The 15684-nt window shown below is 45.6% G+C and overlaps 1 protein-coding gene across 1 annotated transcript in view; it reads right to left on the bottom strand.

Annotated features, from left to right (window-relative positions):
- Window positions 1-5358: 5358 nt before the first annotated feature.
- usp34 (ubiquitin specific peptidase 34) overlaps window positions 5359-15684 on the bottom strand; it is a 249063-nt gene continuing 238737 nt past the window's right edge. Inside the window, 5 exon segments of the mRNA XM_083636161.1 lie at window positions 5359-6349; window positions 9243-9275; window positions 9278-9398; window positions 13801-13947; window positions 14194-14334. Coding sequence (XP_083492287.1) covers window positions 5688-6349; window positions 9243-9275; window positions 9278-9398; window positions 13801-13947; window positions 14194-14334 — 1104 coding nt within the window. The 3' untranslated portion in view covers window positions 5359-5687.

The raw sequence follows: 15684 nt of genomic DNA on the forward strand, positions 1-15684 counted from the left end.
TAACATCAATCCTATACCATCAATCCTATAGCATCAATCATATAGCATCAATCCTATAGCATCAATCATATAGCATCAATCCTATAACATCAATCCTATAGGATAAATCATATAGCATCAATCCTATAACATCAATCCTATAGCATCAATCCTATACCATCAATCCTATAGCATCAATCATATAGCATCAATCCTATAACATCAATCATATAGCATTAATCATATAGCATCAATCCTATAACATCAATCCTATAGCATCAATCCTATACCATCAATCCTATAGCATCAATCATATAGCATCAATCCTATAACATCAATCCTATAGGATAAATCATATAGCATCATCCTATAACATCAATCCTATAACATCAATCCTATAGGATAAATCATATAGCATCATCCTATAACATCAATCATATAGCATCATCCTATAGCATCAAGCCTATAACATCAAATCCTATAGCATCAATCATATAGCATCAATCCTATAACATCAATCCTATAGCATCTATCCTATAACATCAATCCTATAGCATCAATCATATAGCATCAATCATATAGCATCAATCCTATAGATCCTATAGCATCAATCATATAGCATCAATCATATAGGGGAGAACAGGGACAAATGAAGCACTTTTATGTTTTTCCCTCATTGTGTAAAGATGGTTTCAGCTCGAGTTACTATATTTTAATGGAAGCAACCTACTCATGTCCTCTGGCAATACCAACCTACTCATGTCCTCTGGCAATACCAACCTACTCATGTCCTCTGGCAATACCAACCTACTCATGTCCTCTGGCAATAACAACCTACTCATGTCCTCTGGCAATACCAACCTACTCATGTCCTCTGGCAATACCAACCTACTCATGTCCTCTGGCAATAACAACCTACTCATGTCCTCTGGCAATACCAACCTACTCATGTCCTCTGGCAATACCAACCTACTCATGTCCTCTGGCAATACCAACCTACTCATGTCCTCTGGCAATACCAACCTACTCATGTCCTCTGGCAATACCAACCTACTCATGTCCTCTGGCAATACCAACCTACTCATGTCCTCTGGCAATACCAACCTACTCATGTCCTCTGGCAATACCAACCTACTCATGTCCTCTGGCAATACCAACCTACTCATGTCCTCTGGCAATACCAACCTACTCATGTCCTCTGGCAATAACAACCTACTCATGTCCTCTGGCAATAACAACCTACTCATGTCCTCTGGCAATAACAACCTACTCATGTCCTCTGGCAATAACAACCTACTCATGTCCTCTGGCAATAACAACCTACTCATGTCCTCTGGCAATAACAACCTACTCATGTCCTCTGGCAATAACAACCTACTCATGTCCTCTGGCAATAACAACCTACTCATGTCCTCTGGCAATAACAACCTACTCATGTCCTCTGGCAATACCAACCTACTCATGTCCTCTGGCAATACCAACCTACTCATGTCCTCTGGCAATAACAACCTACTCATGTCCTCTGGCAATACCAACCTACTCATGTCCTCTGGTAATACCAACCTACTCATGTCCTCTGGCAATACCAACCTACTCATGTCCTCTGGCAATACCAACCTACTCATGTCCTCTGGTAATACCAACCTACTCATGTCCTCTGGCAATACCAACCTACTCATGTCCTCTGGTAATACCAACCTACTCATGTCCTCTGGCAATACCAACCTACTCATGTCCTCTGGCAATAACAACCTACTCATGTCCTCTGGCAATAACAACCTACTCATGTCCTCTGGTAATACCAACCTACTCATGTCCTCTGGCAATACCAACCTACTCATGTCCTCTGGTAATACCAACCTACTCATGTCCTCTGGTAATACCAACCTACTCATGTCCTCTGGCAATAACAACCTACTCATGTCCTCTGGCAATAACAACCTACTCATGTCCTCTGGCAATAACAACCTACTCATGTCCTCTGGCAATAACAACCTACTCATGTCCTCTGGTAATACCAACCTACTCATGTCCTCTGGCAATACCAACCATAGTTTCGTTCCACGGGTCAAAACATCAAACGTCACTAGACGGCAAACAGAAGCTGCACAATGCTTCATTTATCCCCCAATGGTGGGACGGATGAAGCGGTTGTCAAAAGAGGCACAGCCTCTTTTGCCAGGTAACAACTATTTTCTGTCATGTACTCCTCTTTCTGGCATGTACTTCTCATTCCTTCAACAATTAGCCATCCAAGTAAGTATAAGTATTAGGGTTATTATTATTAAGGTCACCCTTCATGGGATGGGATTTAGTTCATCTTATGAAGAAGTCTTGCGTTTTGAAAAGAATGCAGCCGCTTCAGTTCCCCCAGATATGTTAACGGATGACATGGCTCTTCTTTTTGCCGGTGACAATCTTGACCACGATATCCTTACTATCGATGGCAGGGGGACCCTCCCACTGAATGGGGATCATAGCAGCCCCAGGGTGACAGAAGGATCGTGTCATTCCAATGCAAAGTACAATTCCAATCACCGAACATCGCTTTGCGAAGCACATGTGCAAAACCATCGTGTTCAAACTACTCCCGGCATTGATCGACTGTGATAGGAGAGTTGATGTCTTCAAAACAAGAAACCCCTGGGTGGCAGGGAATGATGCATTATCATTCATCAAGGATTAGAGCACCCAGGCCAATCATCTGTTGTGTTTATGCCTATGATTGACTTGTACTCTGGGGACAAGACATGCACTCTGTCCACGCTGAATTTCATTTGTGATCTTGCTATCAATATATTATATTATATATATACAGAATATATATTCTGCCTATATTACGTTCGATCAGTGGCAGCCCTGTTTTGACTAATTTCACAGTACCACACAGTAATAATGAATTTATTCTTTATTGCTATCAAAATAAATCTCCTGAAAGCTTCAACGGAATATGAATTATAAGTGAAATCACCATTATGTCCAATTACATTGGAAAATCTTCTTCACTTTTAACATAAATATGCTTATAACCAATTGCATTGCACCGTAACACGGGCGTTACGTTTCTGATTTTTTGCTGTTCATCTGTCATTAACGTGATGAATTAGGTGGTTAATTCTGAACAATGCTGTCCATGCTACATACCAAATTAATCGGCTGAATCTTGCGCATCGAACCATGTCTTCCTTTTTCGGATCAGATCAACACAGCGGAAGTTATAGCCGTCTTTGTACAAAGACAAAGACAACATTTCAGATTATTTGGCTTTTTCAAATGGCTTTTTGGAAATCCGCCTAGGTATCTCCCTACAAAAACCACTGCCAAATACTCATGTTTTGGTATTTTTTCATCTTCTTTGAGTTGGGATGTGGTAAGGCCTGTGGCTATGTCTCCATTGGGTTTCTAGCCATAAATACAACAACCACAGGTAACTGTTTACACTCTAAAAGTGTTTTTTATTCTAGGCGAGAATCAACCACTGTGTTTGAGCTGGTGTTACTCAGGGTCAGTAACACATAGTCATTCTGACACTTGGAACAGAAACTTCAAAGTCTTACCTTTCAGAAAAGGTCAGGCAGTTGTCTGTCCCTAGCGGTTCAGCCACAGTAGGCTAAGCATTTTAGTTTGGGTATGTCGTTTTCACCATTTTCTTCAGAAATAGGTGGCTTTAGAAGAGAATTGTACTTAATCACTTCACTATAATTTATATATGCTAAATGGATTCCTATAGGCTATCACCAAAATATGGGGTTAGGCACCAAAATTACTTGCCTAGGATGAATAATGAAGGAGTAATGGTCTTTTAAATCAGCTACAAGCGAGATTTTCGATTGTTATTAAACAGTCTAAATTTAATATCGATGCCTCACATCTTACCTCTAATAGTAGACGAGACCAACGCAGAGTAGTCTCGCTTGAACGCCGAGTGAATCGGCCAGTGTTGTCTTGATGATTAGTCTGCGTGCGGGCCGGGGCAGATCAGGAAGTGAAATGGCGGGCCACTTAAACACGGGCAGCGGGCCGTAGTTTGGCCACCCCTGCACTAACCGATCAGTGACCATTCTTTCATTATTTTACACAACACTGCTGACAGTGCAATAGGCCTGTATGACCCTGGCTGTGCTGCGTCCTTCCCTGCTTTTAAAATGGGGACCCGCACCGCTTTGCTTCCAGGATGTGGGAATAGACCGTTTTCACGGGGGCCATTTTGTGTCAAAAAGGCAGGATAAACACAGGTGCAAGCAAAACACGAATGAGGGTTTCCATCTTCCATGATTGGAAGTTGGAAACCCTCATTCGTGTTTTGCTTGCACCTGTGTTTATCCTGCCTTTTTGACACAAAATGGCCCCCGTGAAAAGGGTCTATAGTTCCTTCTTTCCATACATTATTGATGAGAGCCAGTATTTCTTCTAACACTGGATCACTTCATCTCTTCAATAGCTTACACCATCCTTTCCTGGAGCTGTTCTCCTGCCTTTACAGATGCAGTGCAACACTTGTCAAGCCCAGTGTGTTTAAGCTCCTCCTCCTGCCCAGTGTGTTTAAGCTCCTTCTCCTGCCCAGTGTGTTTAAGCTCCTCCTCCTCTTGCCCAGTGTGTTTAAGCTCCTCCTCCTGCCCAGTGTGTTTAAGCTCCTCCTCCTCCTGCCCAGTGTGTTTAAGCTCCTCCTCCTCCTGCCCAGTGTGTTTAAGCTCCTCCTCCTCCTTTACAACTGTTGTTGAGTTGTGGGGACTTGGAGAGAAAAAAAACCTCACGGCTCCAAATAGATTTCAGTTAATAATTCTTCATATTAAAATTGTTTTTATTAATTTATCCTCTATTAAAATAAAATCAGGAGAAACAACAGAACACAGCAGAAGATGCAGAAATGACAAAAGATTATGGAATGTATTTCAGTAAATAAAATAAAGCTCCAAATGGTCCAACATGGGGGCTTTATTTCAACCACAGTCAAATAAAGCACCACTTTTATATATTCATATATATATAAAGATATTTTTATATATATATATAGTTTTCATATACACCTTCAGGCAATGACTAGAGAGGATTCTTTACAGAATCAAGTTTCTTGTGGTTCTCTTTTAATGTACAGGTAAACTTAGTTTGGGATAATTAAACCACAGAAAAAGCCAAGGCAACTTTCTCTTGCCTCTCTTTCATAAAGTACAAAACTGGCACGGAGGACGACCATTTTTATACACAGTAAAAATGCAATAAAATTAAATTACATACAGGAGACTAAAAGTTCTGTAAACCTTTCCCCGTTACAGCAAACCTCACACAAATAAAATCACTTTCCAAAAGAAGAAATTCAAGAAATCGGTAAAAAAAAAAACACACACAAAAACAAAACAAGACAAAACAAACTTTGCCCTTTGAAAAAATGTGCTATAGCTTGTACAACTTTTCTGTTTTTCTTCTTTTGTGTGTCAGATGAAGGTGCGGCCGCGCGGGCGAGTCCATCAGGAAGTTCATGGAGCAAAACAACAGGGGGCGCCGAGCGAGCGGACAGCAGCATCAGCAGAAGGCAACGCGAGCGACACCGACAGCAGGAAGAGAAGAAGAAGAAACAGGAAGCGGGGAACGGGGAACAGGAAGTCTTGGGCCGGGAGCGTTATTCAGCTTTTCAAAAACAGGAAGAAGAGAAAACGGGAACGAGTGGAGAACTCTGTCAAAGATCTCATGGCGGCGGTGAGCTGATGATGTCACGAAGAGGCGGGCCCTTTGACAGACAGTTTGGTAACTATGGCGATGGTGGCTTCCACCGTCCTGTACAGCATGTCCAGCGTGTCGGGGGGCGGGCCGGCGGCGACCGGTGGTGGCTGCTGGGAGGGCGCGTGGCCTCCGCAGCCCTCAGGCCCCTCCCCCCCGGTGCCAAGGAACGCGGCCGGGAAGGCCGGTTCTTCTGGCTTAAGCCCCACCTGCTTCTCCTCCTTGGCCTCGGGCTCGTCCTCCTGGCCGGGCTCCTTGCGGGGTCTGGAGTCACACTCTGACCCGCCCAGCAGGGAGGAGGAGGAGGAGGAGGAAGAGGAGGACGACGAAGCCTCCATCTTCTCCTCCGTCTTGGGGGACTCCTCCTCGGGGTGTCCGGGGGGGTCGGGCGAGGGCGGGTCCTGCTCGGTGCCCGGGTCGATCAGGGACGAGGAGTCTCGAGTCTCTGTGTCGGAGGTGCTGCCGGCGGGCGTCAGCGCCTCCTGCTGGCCGGCGGGTGTCAGAGCCTCCTGCTGGTCAGCCTTCACCTCGCTGCATGGCGGGGCGGCCGAGCAGGAGGCCACGCCCACACACAGAGGCCCCACCCCCTCTCCGGCTCGTTCCTCATCGCCGCTCACCCTGCGCCGCTTCACCGGGGTCGCTCCCTCCTCCTCGGCTGAGACACACACACACACACACACACACACACACACACAGACACACACACACACACACACACAGACACACACACAGACACACACACAGACACACACACACACACACACACACACACACACACACAGAGTTAACGGTCACACCAAGTCACACAAATGCTGCGACTGTAATAATAAAATTACCTTTAATCGCATCCAAGAGTCTGAGAGTGGGTGTGGTCTATTGACCTTATTCTTTGCCCATACAAGGACACTTCTGCATGATGTCATTTTGTAATCGTCTTTCCGGTTTTAGACACGGAAGTAGATGACGCCTACCGTAGTCATTTTTAGACTTGCCAAAAAGCGGTTTTCAAGCCATTTTTTTTTTTTTTTAAGTTTTAATATTTTTCGGGTGAGAACGTAACATAGCCTATATGTGACCAGTTTATCAGAATAACGCCTATAGAGAGCCGCAGAGATGATGTATTTTTGTAGTCAGAACGCGGAAGTCCCGGACTTCCTGGTTCTTCACTGTTTCTGTCTATGGGATTTTTGAATGGGTTTTTGCCGCGGTGCTTCTAATAATCTCTCTGGGCAGCGCTGGCTTAATCAAACGCGAACCAGAGTTCAGTCGGATAATCTTCACACATGAGGACCACTTTCATGAGTTTTGAAGCGTAAATGCGAGCCCTAGAAGTAAAAAGCTCGAGCTAAGCTAATCCAGAACTACACACTGTCGCATAGGCTTCCACGTCACGTCAGCACTCAACCTGGACTGTTGTTGATGTGTGCACTGATTACCCCGGGCTGAACGGGGCTGAACCAGGTGAGGGAAAGATAATTTCCGTGTTCGTCGTTTGAAGTGGTGACGTTATCGACGTATATATAGTAGTAGTAGTAGTAGTAGTAGTTTATTTGTCATTGCATAAGAATTTACACAACGAAATTCCAGGCTCCCCATCGTGCAACCATTCAGTACAATACAATACAATCACCAATTAAATAACAATTCACCAAAGCAATTCACCAGGCGCCACAGTATATAGACACAGACTATTAATAGTAGCAGCAGTATGATAAATAGTATATAGTAATAATAAAGTCTGTGATAAATGGCAATAGTATAATAATTATAGTATGGCATACATAATTATTTAATAATTATTTAATAGTTTGAGGTATGGTGATAATATAATAATATAGTTCATGATAATAGCAGCAGTGTGATAATCTATAGTATCTAATAATAATGACAGTGGTATGATAATTTACAGTATATAATAATAATGACGGTGAGGAACAGATGAGTGGTTATTTGGAAAGTGATTTGTTGAGTAGTGTGACGGCCTTTGGGTAAAAAGAGTTCTGGAGTCTGGATGTGGATATCCACATCGACTCAGCAGTGTAGTCTAATTTAGCCGTTTAGTAAAAGCTTCAAAACTCATAAAAGTGGTCCTCGTGTGTGACGATGATATTACTAAACACTGGTTCGCGTTTGATTAAGCCAGCGTTGCCCAGAGAGATTATTAGAAGCATCGCGCCAAAAACCCATTCAAAACTCCCATAGGCGAAAACTGTGAAGAACCAGGACTGTTAGCATCGATGATTTCCGCACTCATCCCTGCGGCTCTCTATTTGGAAATATTTAACGAGCAGCGAGGACGGGGACTGGGCTGACACCGGTCGGACTAGCTATCTGTCAAACCCTGTAGGCTAACTGGCAGTGAGAAAACGCTGTCGACGTGCTTTTGTAACTAACGTTAAATGCAGACCGGGTACAGCCATCGGCTCCTCGCAGCAGTAACGCTATGAGCGTGTCACTGAAGTTGGCCGCAGTGTAGCTGCTGAATGTTGCCAAACTTCATCCATAGTTTATAGTTTATCGATGTTTACCGGCCGGCTAACGCTGAATCGAAAGAACAAATACAATTGACCTATCGCTAAGCCACGCCCCGAACTCAGACGAGCCAATCTCAGCGCGTGTACACTCGGACAACCGGAGCCGAGAGCTCCATAGAGAAGCATATAGAGAAGCAGAAGAAATAGGGATTCTCCTCTGGTTTTATGGTGTTTCATACAGTTATAAGTAGAAAAACATGGTCAAACCATGTGCATGGGGGTAAATGCAACATTACCAGGTATCCTGGGAGGCCAGGCAATGGATAATATTAAACTAGTAAACGTAGGATTAGGTTAGAATTAGGGCCTGTGTCCACCTAGCGTCTTTTCCTCAGGTCCAGCGTCTTTTTTCAGTTGTTTCCAATGGGGGGAGAGCGTATGCGGGCGCACACGGACGTCTAGAGAAAGTGCGCTGCGCCCAGCGTCTATTTTCAGAGCGCTCCAGCGTTTTGTGCGCCCGATTCCCAGCGCTTCCAGCTGAAGATAAGTTAACTTTTCAGAAAGACGCTGGTGTCGGGTGCTCCTTTTCTGGCAACTAATCATATGGAGAAACTATCGCAACAGAGACGGAAAAGCTCAATTGTGGGAGCAGATTGGCCAGACACTTAATATTTCTGGTGAGTGTTGTGCTTACTGCTTTTAATAATGTAGCCTACCTGTGTTGTTAGCTTGCTAGCTGTCAGCTATCAAGCTACTACCGCACTGAACTAACGTTAGTTTCAGACTGCTTCCTTGTATATTGTGCGCTGGGATCAGCGCTCCCCAGCGCACTCCCAGTGTTTAACAGTCGGAAAAAGACGCTAGGTGGACACAGGCCCTTAGGCTGTATTTACTGTATCCCAGCATGCACTGGGTGGAAGGCAGGCAAACATTGGGCAAATTACTTTCCAATCCACATGACTTGAGGAGGAGAATATACAAACTGCACACAGATCAGACTGGGAATTGAACCTGCAACCTTTTTGCCAGGTGAAAATGAACTGTGTGTGCGTGTGTGTGTGCGTGTTGCGGTACCTTTGGCCTTGCGGTCCTTGGCCTCCAGCTCAGTGCTTGGCGCTGCTGCACACACACGCGACAGCGCGTCAGCAGCTCCTGCAGGGGCGGGCAGAGCGCAGAGTCCACCGCCTGGGGCGGGTGCAGCGACAGCAACAACACCAACGCCCTCAGGTCCTGAGAGAGAGGGGGAGAGAGAGGAAAGAGAGAGAGAGGGGGGGAGAGAGAGAAAGAGAGGGGGGGGGGAGAGGGAGAGGGGGAGGGGGAGAGAGAGAGGGGGGAGAGAGAGGGGGGGAGAGAGAGGGGGGGAGAGAGAGAGAGGGAAAGAGAGAGGGGGGAGAGAGAGGGGGAGAGAGAGAGGAAAGAGAGAAGGAAAGAGAGAGGGAGGGAAAGAGAGAGGGGGAGGGGGAGAGAGAGAGGGAAAGAGAGAGGCGGAGAAAAACAAAACAATGAATATAGGAAAATGTCAACAGAATATTTTTGAAAAAAAGATAAGTTTTGAGTCTAAAATCAAAGGGCAACCCCAAGGCTGAAAAGTGCAGCCAATGTGGAAGTGCTTTAAACCTGCATTCTTTCAAATGGCCAGCAGGGGGTGACTCCACTGGCTGCAAAAGAAGTCTGATTGTATAATAATAATAATAATAATAATAATAATAATAATAATAACTTGGAATTTATATAGCGCCTTTCAAGAAACCCAAGGACGCTTTACAGAAGTGACACATGACAACAAAACAGAGTACAAAGTAATATATATATATATATAAAGCATAGAAGTCAATGGGAAAATTAGCCTAATTCCCACTTGATTTATGACCTCAGTAAACACTTTCTTAATGAGTTTGGTCTCAATCCTTAGTTTCAGGTATTCTTCAATACAGCATGTTGTTAATTTAGTCAATTATGGTCCCATTTAGAGGAAAAGAGATGATAAAACAGACTATGCTTTGGGGCGTGATTGACAGGTTGCCTGTCCAGTAGGGATGTCACAATATATCGTTCCACGATATATCGCGATATCAAAACGTGACAATATGTATCGTTGAGATTAAATCTCATATCGTGAGAAAAAGAAGCTGAACATGGTGACACTGATCTGCATCTGATCGCATGCTCGCTCTCCTTTTCATTGCTTTGTTTGAACAGACGAGGGACGTTACAGACACGGAGGTTGAAAATGGTGAAATGACTCAAATTAGCGTGGAGGATGCCCCCGCAACTTGCAAATCGATCGCAAAAAAATATTGTTAAAATATCGCATCGTATCGTTATCGTGAACCCAATATCGTGTATCGTATCGTATCGTGAACTGAGTGTATCGTGACACCCCTACTGTCCAGTGATCATGCAGCTTGCTGATTTTGGACCAATAGAAGGCGGAGCTGTAGCTCTGTCTGGCTAAAAAATAAACTAGAACGACCGCACGGTGGATATATGCCTCCACCCACAAGAGAACAGTCGACATTCCATGTCTGGCTTGAGTTTTGAGCAAAATGTGAAGAAATTCCGTCAAGGCGTTACTGAGGTATGGTGTTACCGAGCTTAAAAATGGTGTTCGTGAGGTCACAGTGACATTGACCTTTGACCACCAAAATGTAATCGGTTCATCCTGGAGTCAGGGCCGTAACCAGGGTCCCGAAATAGGGGAGGTCCAGCAAGGGGAGGCGGAAAATTTGAGGTTTTTTCCCCCCCTTTTTTAGCCATATTTAGAGTAATATATCATTTTAAATCAACATTAGGATTATACTGTTGTGATGTCATTATTCAGTATATTCTCTTTCATGTCACCACCTGCTCAGCTCTCCTGTCAACATAATTGTAACTAACAAACACAAACTGTTTTAGCCAAATTCATATCAAAATGACACCTACAAACACAGGTACACAACCCAAGCCGTACACAACACACAAAGTCATCATCGATAATAAAAAAAACATACAGAGGGACATTTATTTATTCCTGATAGGAACGATTGAAAAATAAAATAAATTATTATGTTGTTTTTAACTTTACACCACCTCTTTTTGTTACTTATTGGGTCATGAAACTGAAACCATGCATATAGCCACCTGCATACCTGACTTCGGGAGCTTGGCAATTGGCATCATGCATGATTAGCCAGTAGCATCCCAACGTGTCACACAGGTAACATTACTTAAGAGACAGACTAGACACTTACTTTCTTGGTTGTTGCTAAAAAATCTGTCAGTGTCACTCACTGTCTGTCGTTCACTCGCTCACTGTCTCGCAGCTCGCTCACCTTCAATTATCTCGCCAGGCAGACAGACAGTCATCACTCACCACCATGCTGCTGCTCTCTCGGAATCAATTTACCGCGGACGCGGCGTCAGATGACTTCCTGCCTGACCTGCCTTTCGTTTCAAAATAAAAGCGATCCCGTGTTTTTCATGCTTTTCCATGCAGATTGTTTTATTAACACGTTCACTGCCAATGACGAGTTGACTCGTCAAACACAATCCAACCGTTCACTGCCAATGACGAGTTGACTCGTCAAAAAAAAAAAATTTTTTTTTTGACGGTGCTACGTGGATCAATGCCCCCCACGTCTCCTATAAAAATATTGGAAGTATTGAATGTTTATAATCTATTTTACCGACCAACTAAGTGGCGACAGTGCTCTCCCGACAGAGAGAAAGCCAACCAAAAACAGACGCGGGAGCAAGCCATTCTCAAGGAAATGGCTTGGCGATTTTACAGTCATCAGCCACCAGACTCGCCCCAGAGAGGCCGCGCCAGCAGCAGCACACCGAGAGCGGAGAGCGGTGCTGGCGTGGGGGATTGCAAATTTGCATAATAGATTATGGGTGAAACACACTTTGAAACACCCGCAGAAAGGCCAGAATCGCACGCATTCCGAAAACCCAGAAACGAACGAGCCTCATTCTCATACTGTAGGCGAAAACGCTTTCACGCTGCTGCACGGGCGCACAACGGTGGGGGGTTCCAAAATTAGCCTGGTTGAAAAACACAGTTTGAAACACGCAGCATAAAGCCTAGAATCGCACAAAGCTTCATCAAAGCTCTCAAACCCAAGAAACAAGTGAGCCCTATCCACACTCGCTGCCAGGGAGGGAGGCTGCTCAAACTCGCAGCAGCAGCAGCAGCAGCAGAACACTCGCTTGTGACAAACGCAGGCTGAAAGCCACCAGACACGCCCACGGAGGGAGGAGTTTGAAGGAGAGGGCGTTCAGAACTATATTGTTTAGATGTCTGATCTCTCACTGATGCCAAAAATAAATGGTTAAAGTGACTGTTCTGCCTGTTTGATTGAATTTCACAAAACTGCGATTATCTCAGCTTTCACTCTCAGACGCTGAAACCATGCTGTACTCAACGGCTAATATCTACATAACTACTAACTCTACAAACTAACTCTTTTAGACAGAGAAAGGACACATTCTATTAGTACTTTTGTGAACTTTGTGTTCACAAACTCCAAGCAGAAAATAATCCTCGGCTCTTGTAAAATGAGCCAGAATCCTCAAAAAAACCCTCTGGCAGAACCTACCTACAGTAAAAAAAAAAAGGCTGGCAGTGAATGTGTTAAAAAAAAATCAAAAAAAAAAAATCCCTGAAATATTAGGGGAGGTCCGGACCTCCCCGTCCTCATAGCTAGTTACGGCCATGCCTGGAGTCCAACTGGACGTTTGAGGCAAATTTGATGAAATTCCATCAAGGTGTTCCAGAGATATTGTGTTAACGACCATGAAATGAGCGGCCGTGAGGTCACAGTGACTTTGAACTTTGACCACCAAAATCTACTCGGTTCATCCTTGAGTCCAAGCCGACGTTTGAGCCAAATTTAAATAAATTCCGTCAAGGCGTTCCTGCGATATCGCGTTAACAAGCTTGGAAATGGCGTTCGTGAAGTCAGTTTACCTTGAACTTTGACCACCAAAATTTAATCAGTTCATCCTGGAGTCCAAGTCGACGTTTGAGGCAAATTTTATGAAATTCCGTGAAGGCGTTCCCTCAGATATCGCGTTAACGAACATCGGACGGACGCACAACCTGAACCCATAATACATCACCGGCGGAGGCATAAAAAAGATGGTGACGGTCAAAATGCAGAAATTGAGGCTTCAAAATGTGAGTCCACAAACCAATGGGTGACGTCAGCATGGCTACGTCCATATTTTTATACAGTCTATGTCTCAAACCAAAGACAGGGAATGACTGTGTGCGTGCTCTGTGTGTGTGTGTGTGTGTGTGTGTGTGCTGTGTGTGTGTGTGTGTGTGTGTGTGCGTGTGTGTGCATGCTGCGTGTGTGTGTGTGCGTGTGTGTTCGGTCTGTGTGTGTGTGCTCGGTCTGTGTGTGTGTGTGTGCTGCGTGTGCGTGTTGCGTGTATGTGCTGCCTGTGTGTGTGTGTTGCCTGTGTGTCTGTCTGTGTGTGTGTGTGTGCTGCGTGTGTGTGTTTGTGTGCTCAGTCTGTGTGTGTGTGTGTGTGCTCTGCCTGTGTGTGTGTGTGTGTGTGTGTGTGTGTGCTGCGTGTGCGTGTGCTCGGTCTGTGTGTGTGTGCTGCCTTTGTGTATGTGTGTGTGTGTGAGAGAACCTACAGCGTTGAGCAGGCCGCTGGTCTTGCTGAGCTCCAGGTGGTGAGCAGCCAGTTCGGGCTGCAGGCTGCTCTGCTCACTCAGCAGGGCCGTCACCAGAACCCCCACCAGACTGGAACAACTGGGCCCAGACAGCACCTGGGACTGCACCTACACACACACACACACACACACACACACACACACACACACACACACACACAGTAAGCCTCGATATCATGACCAAACCAGTTTTCTGTCGCAGACAAAGCATAAGTTGGGCCTTAAGCCTTAACTGCTCAAGACAGCGGTTACGGCGTCAGAGAAATCAGTTTAAAATGAGCAGCTTGTGATATTTTATTTAAGTATAAAACTGAAGAAATATGGTATCTCCAGCAGGGGGAGCCCCCCACAGACCTTGTGCAGGAAGCAGGTGAGGAAGGAGTAGGCCATGTTGTTGTTGAGGAAGGTCCGCTCGTCCATCAGGATGCACTTGATGTACTCGCCGAAGGCTGGGTCCTCACACAGCAGCTTCACACACGTCTGAGCTAGCACAGACTGCAGAGAGAGAGAAAGGGAGAGACAGACAGAGAGAGAGAGAGAGACAGACAGAGAGAGAGAGAGTGGAGAGAGACAGAGAGAGAGACAGAGAGAGAGACAGAGTGGAGAGAGAGAGAGACAGAGAGAGAGAGAGAGAGAGACAGAGAGTGGAGAGAGAGAGAGACAGAGAGAGAGACAGAGAGTGGAGAGAGAGAGAGACAGAGAGTGGAGAGAGAGACAGAGAGTGGAGAGAGAGAGAGACAGAGAGTGGAGAGAGAGAGAGACAGAGAGTGGAGAGAGAGAGAGAGAGACAGAGAGTGGAGAGAGAGAGAGACAGAGTGGAGAGAGAGAGAGACAGAGTGGAGAGAGTCAGAGGGAGGGAGAGTGGAGAGAGAGAGAGAGAGACAGAGAGTGGAGAGAGAGAGAGACAGAGAGTGGAGAGAGAGAGAGACAGAGAGTGGAGAGAGAGAGAGACAGAGAGTGGAGAGAGAGAGACAGAGTGGAGAGAGAGAGAGACAGAGTGGAGAGAGAGAGAGACAGAGAGTGGAGAGAGAGAGAGAGACAGAGAGTGGAGAGAGAGAGAGACAGAGAGTGGAGAGAGAGAGAGACAGAGAGTGGAGAGAGAGAGAGACAGAGAGTGGAGAGAGTCAGAGAGACAGAGAGTGGAGAGAGAGAGAGACAGAGAGTGGAGAGAGAGAGAGACAGAGAGTGGAGAGAGAGAGAGACAGAGAGTGGAGAGAGAAAGTGGAGAGAGAGAGAGACAGAGAGTGGAGAGAGAGAGAGACAGAGAGTGGAGAGAGAGACAGAGAGTGGAGAGAGAGAGAGACAGAGAGTGGAGAGAGAGAGAGAGAGAGAGACAGAGAGTGGAGAGAGAGAGAGACAGAGAGACAGAGAGTGGAGAGAGAGAGAGAGACAGAGAGTGGAGAGAGAGAGAGACAGAGAGTGGAGAGAGAGACAGAGAGTGGAGAGAGAGAGAGAGTGGAGAGAGACAGAGACAGAGAGTGGAGAGAGAGAGAGACAGAGAGTGGAGAGAGAGAGAGACAGAGAGACAGAGAGTGGAGAGAGAGAGAGACAGAGAGTGGAGAGAGAGAGAGACAGAGAGTGGAGAGAGAGAGAGACAGAGAGTGGAGAGAGAGAGAGAGTGGAGAGAGACAGAGACAGAGAGTGGAGAGAGAGAGAGACAGAGAGACAGAGAGTGGAGAGAGAGAGAGACAGAGAGTGGAGAGAGAGAGAGACAGAGAGTGGAGAGAGAGAGAGACAGAGAGTGGAGAGAGAGAGAGAGTGGAGAGATTCAGAGACAGAGAGTGGAGAGAGAGAGAGACAGAGAGTGGAGAGAGAGAGAGAGAGTGGAGAGAGACAGAGACAGAG

This window comes from Poromitra crassiceps, assembly GCF_964638095.1.
Source record: "Poromitra crassiceps genome assembly, chromosome: 4".
NCBI lineage: Eukaryota > Metazoa > Chordata > Actinopteri > Beryciformes > Melamphaidae > Poromitra > Poromitra crassiceps.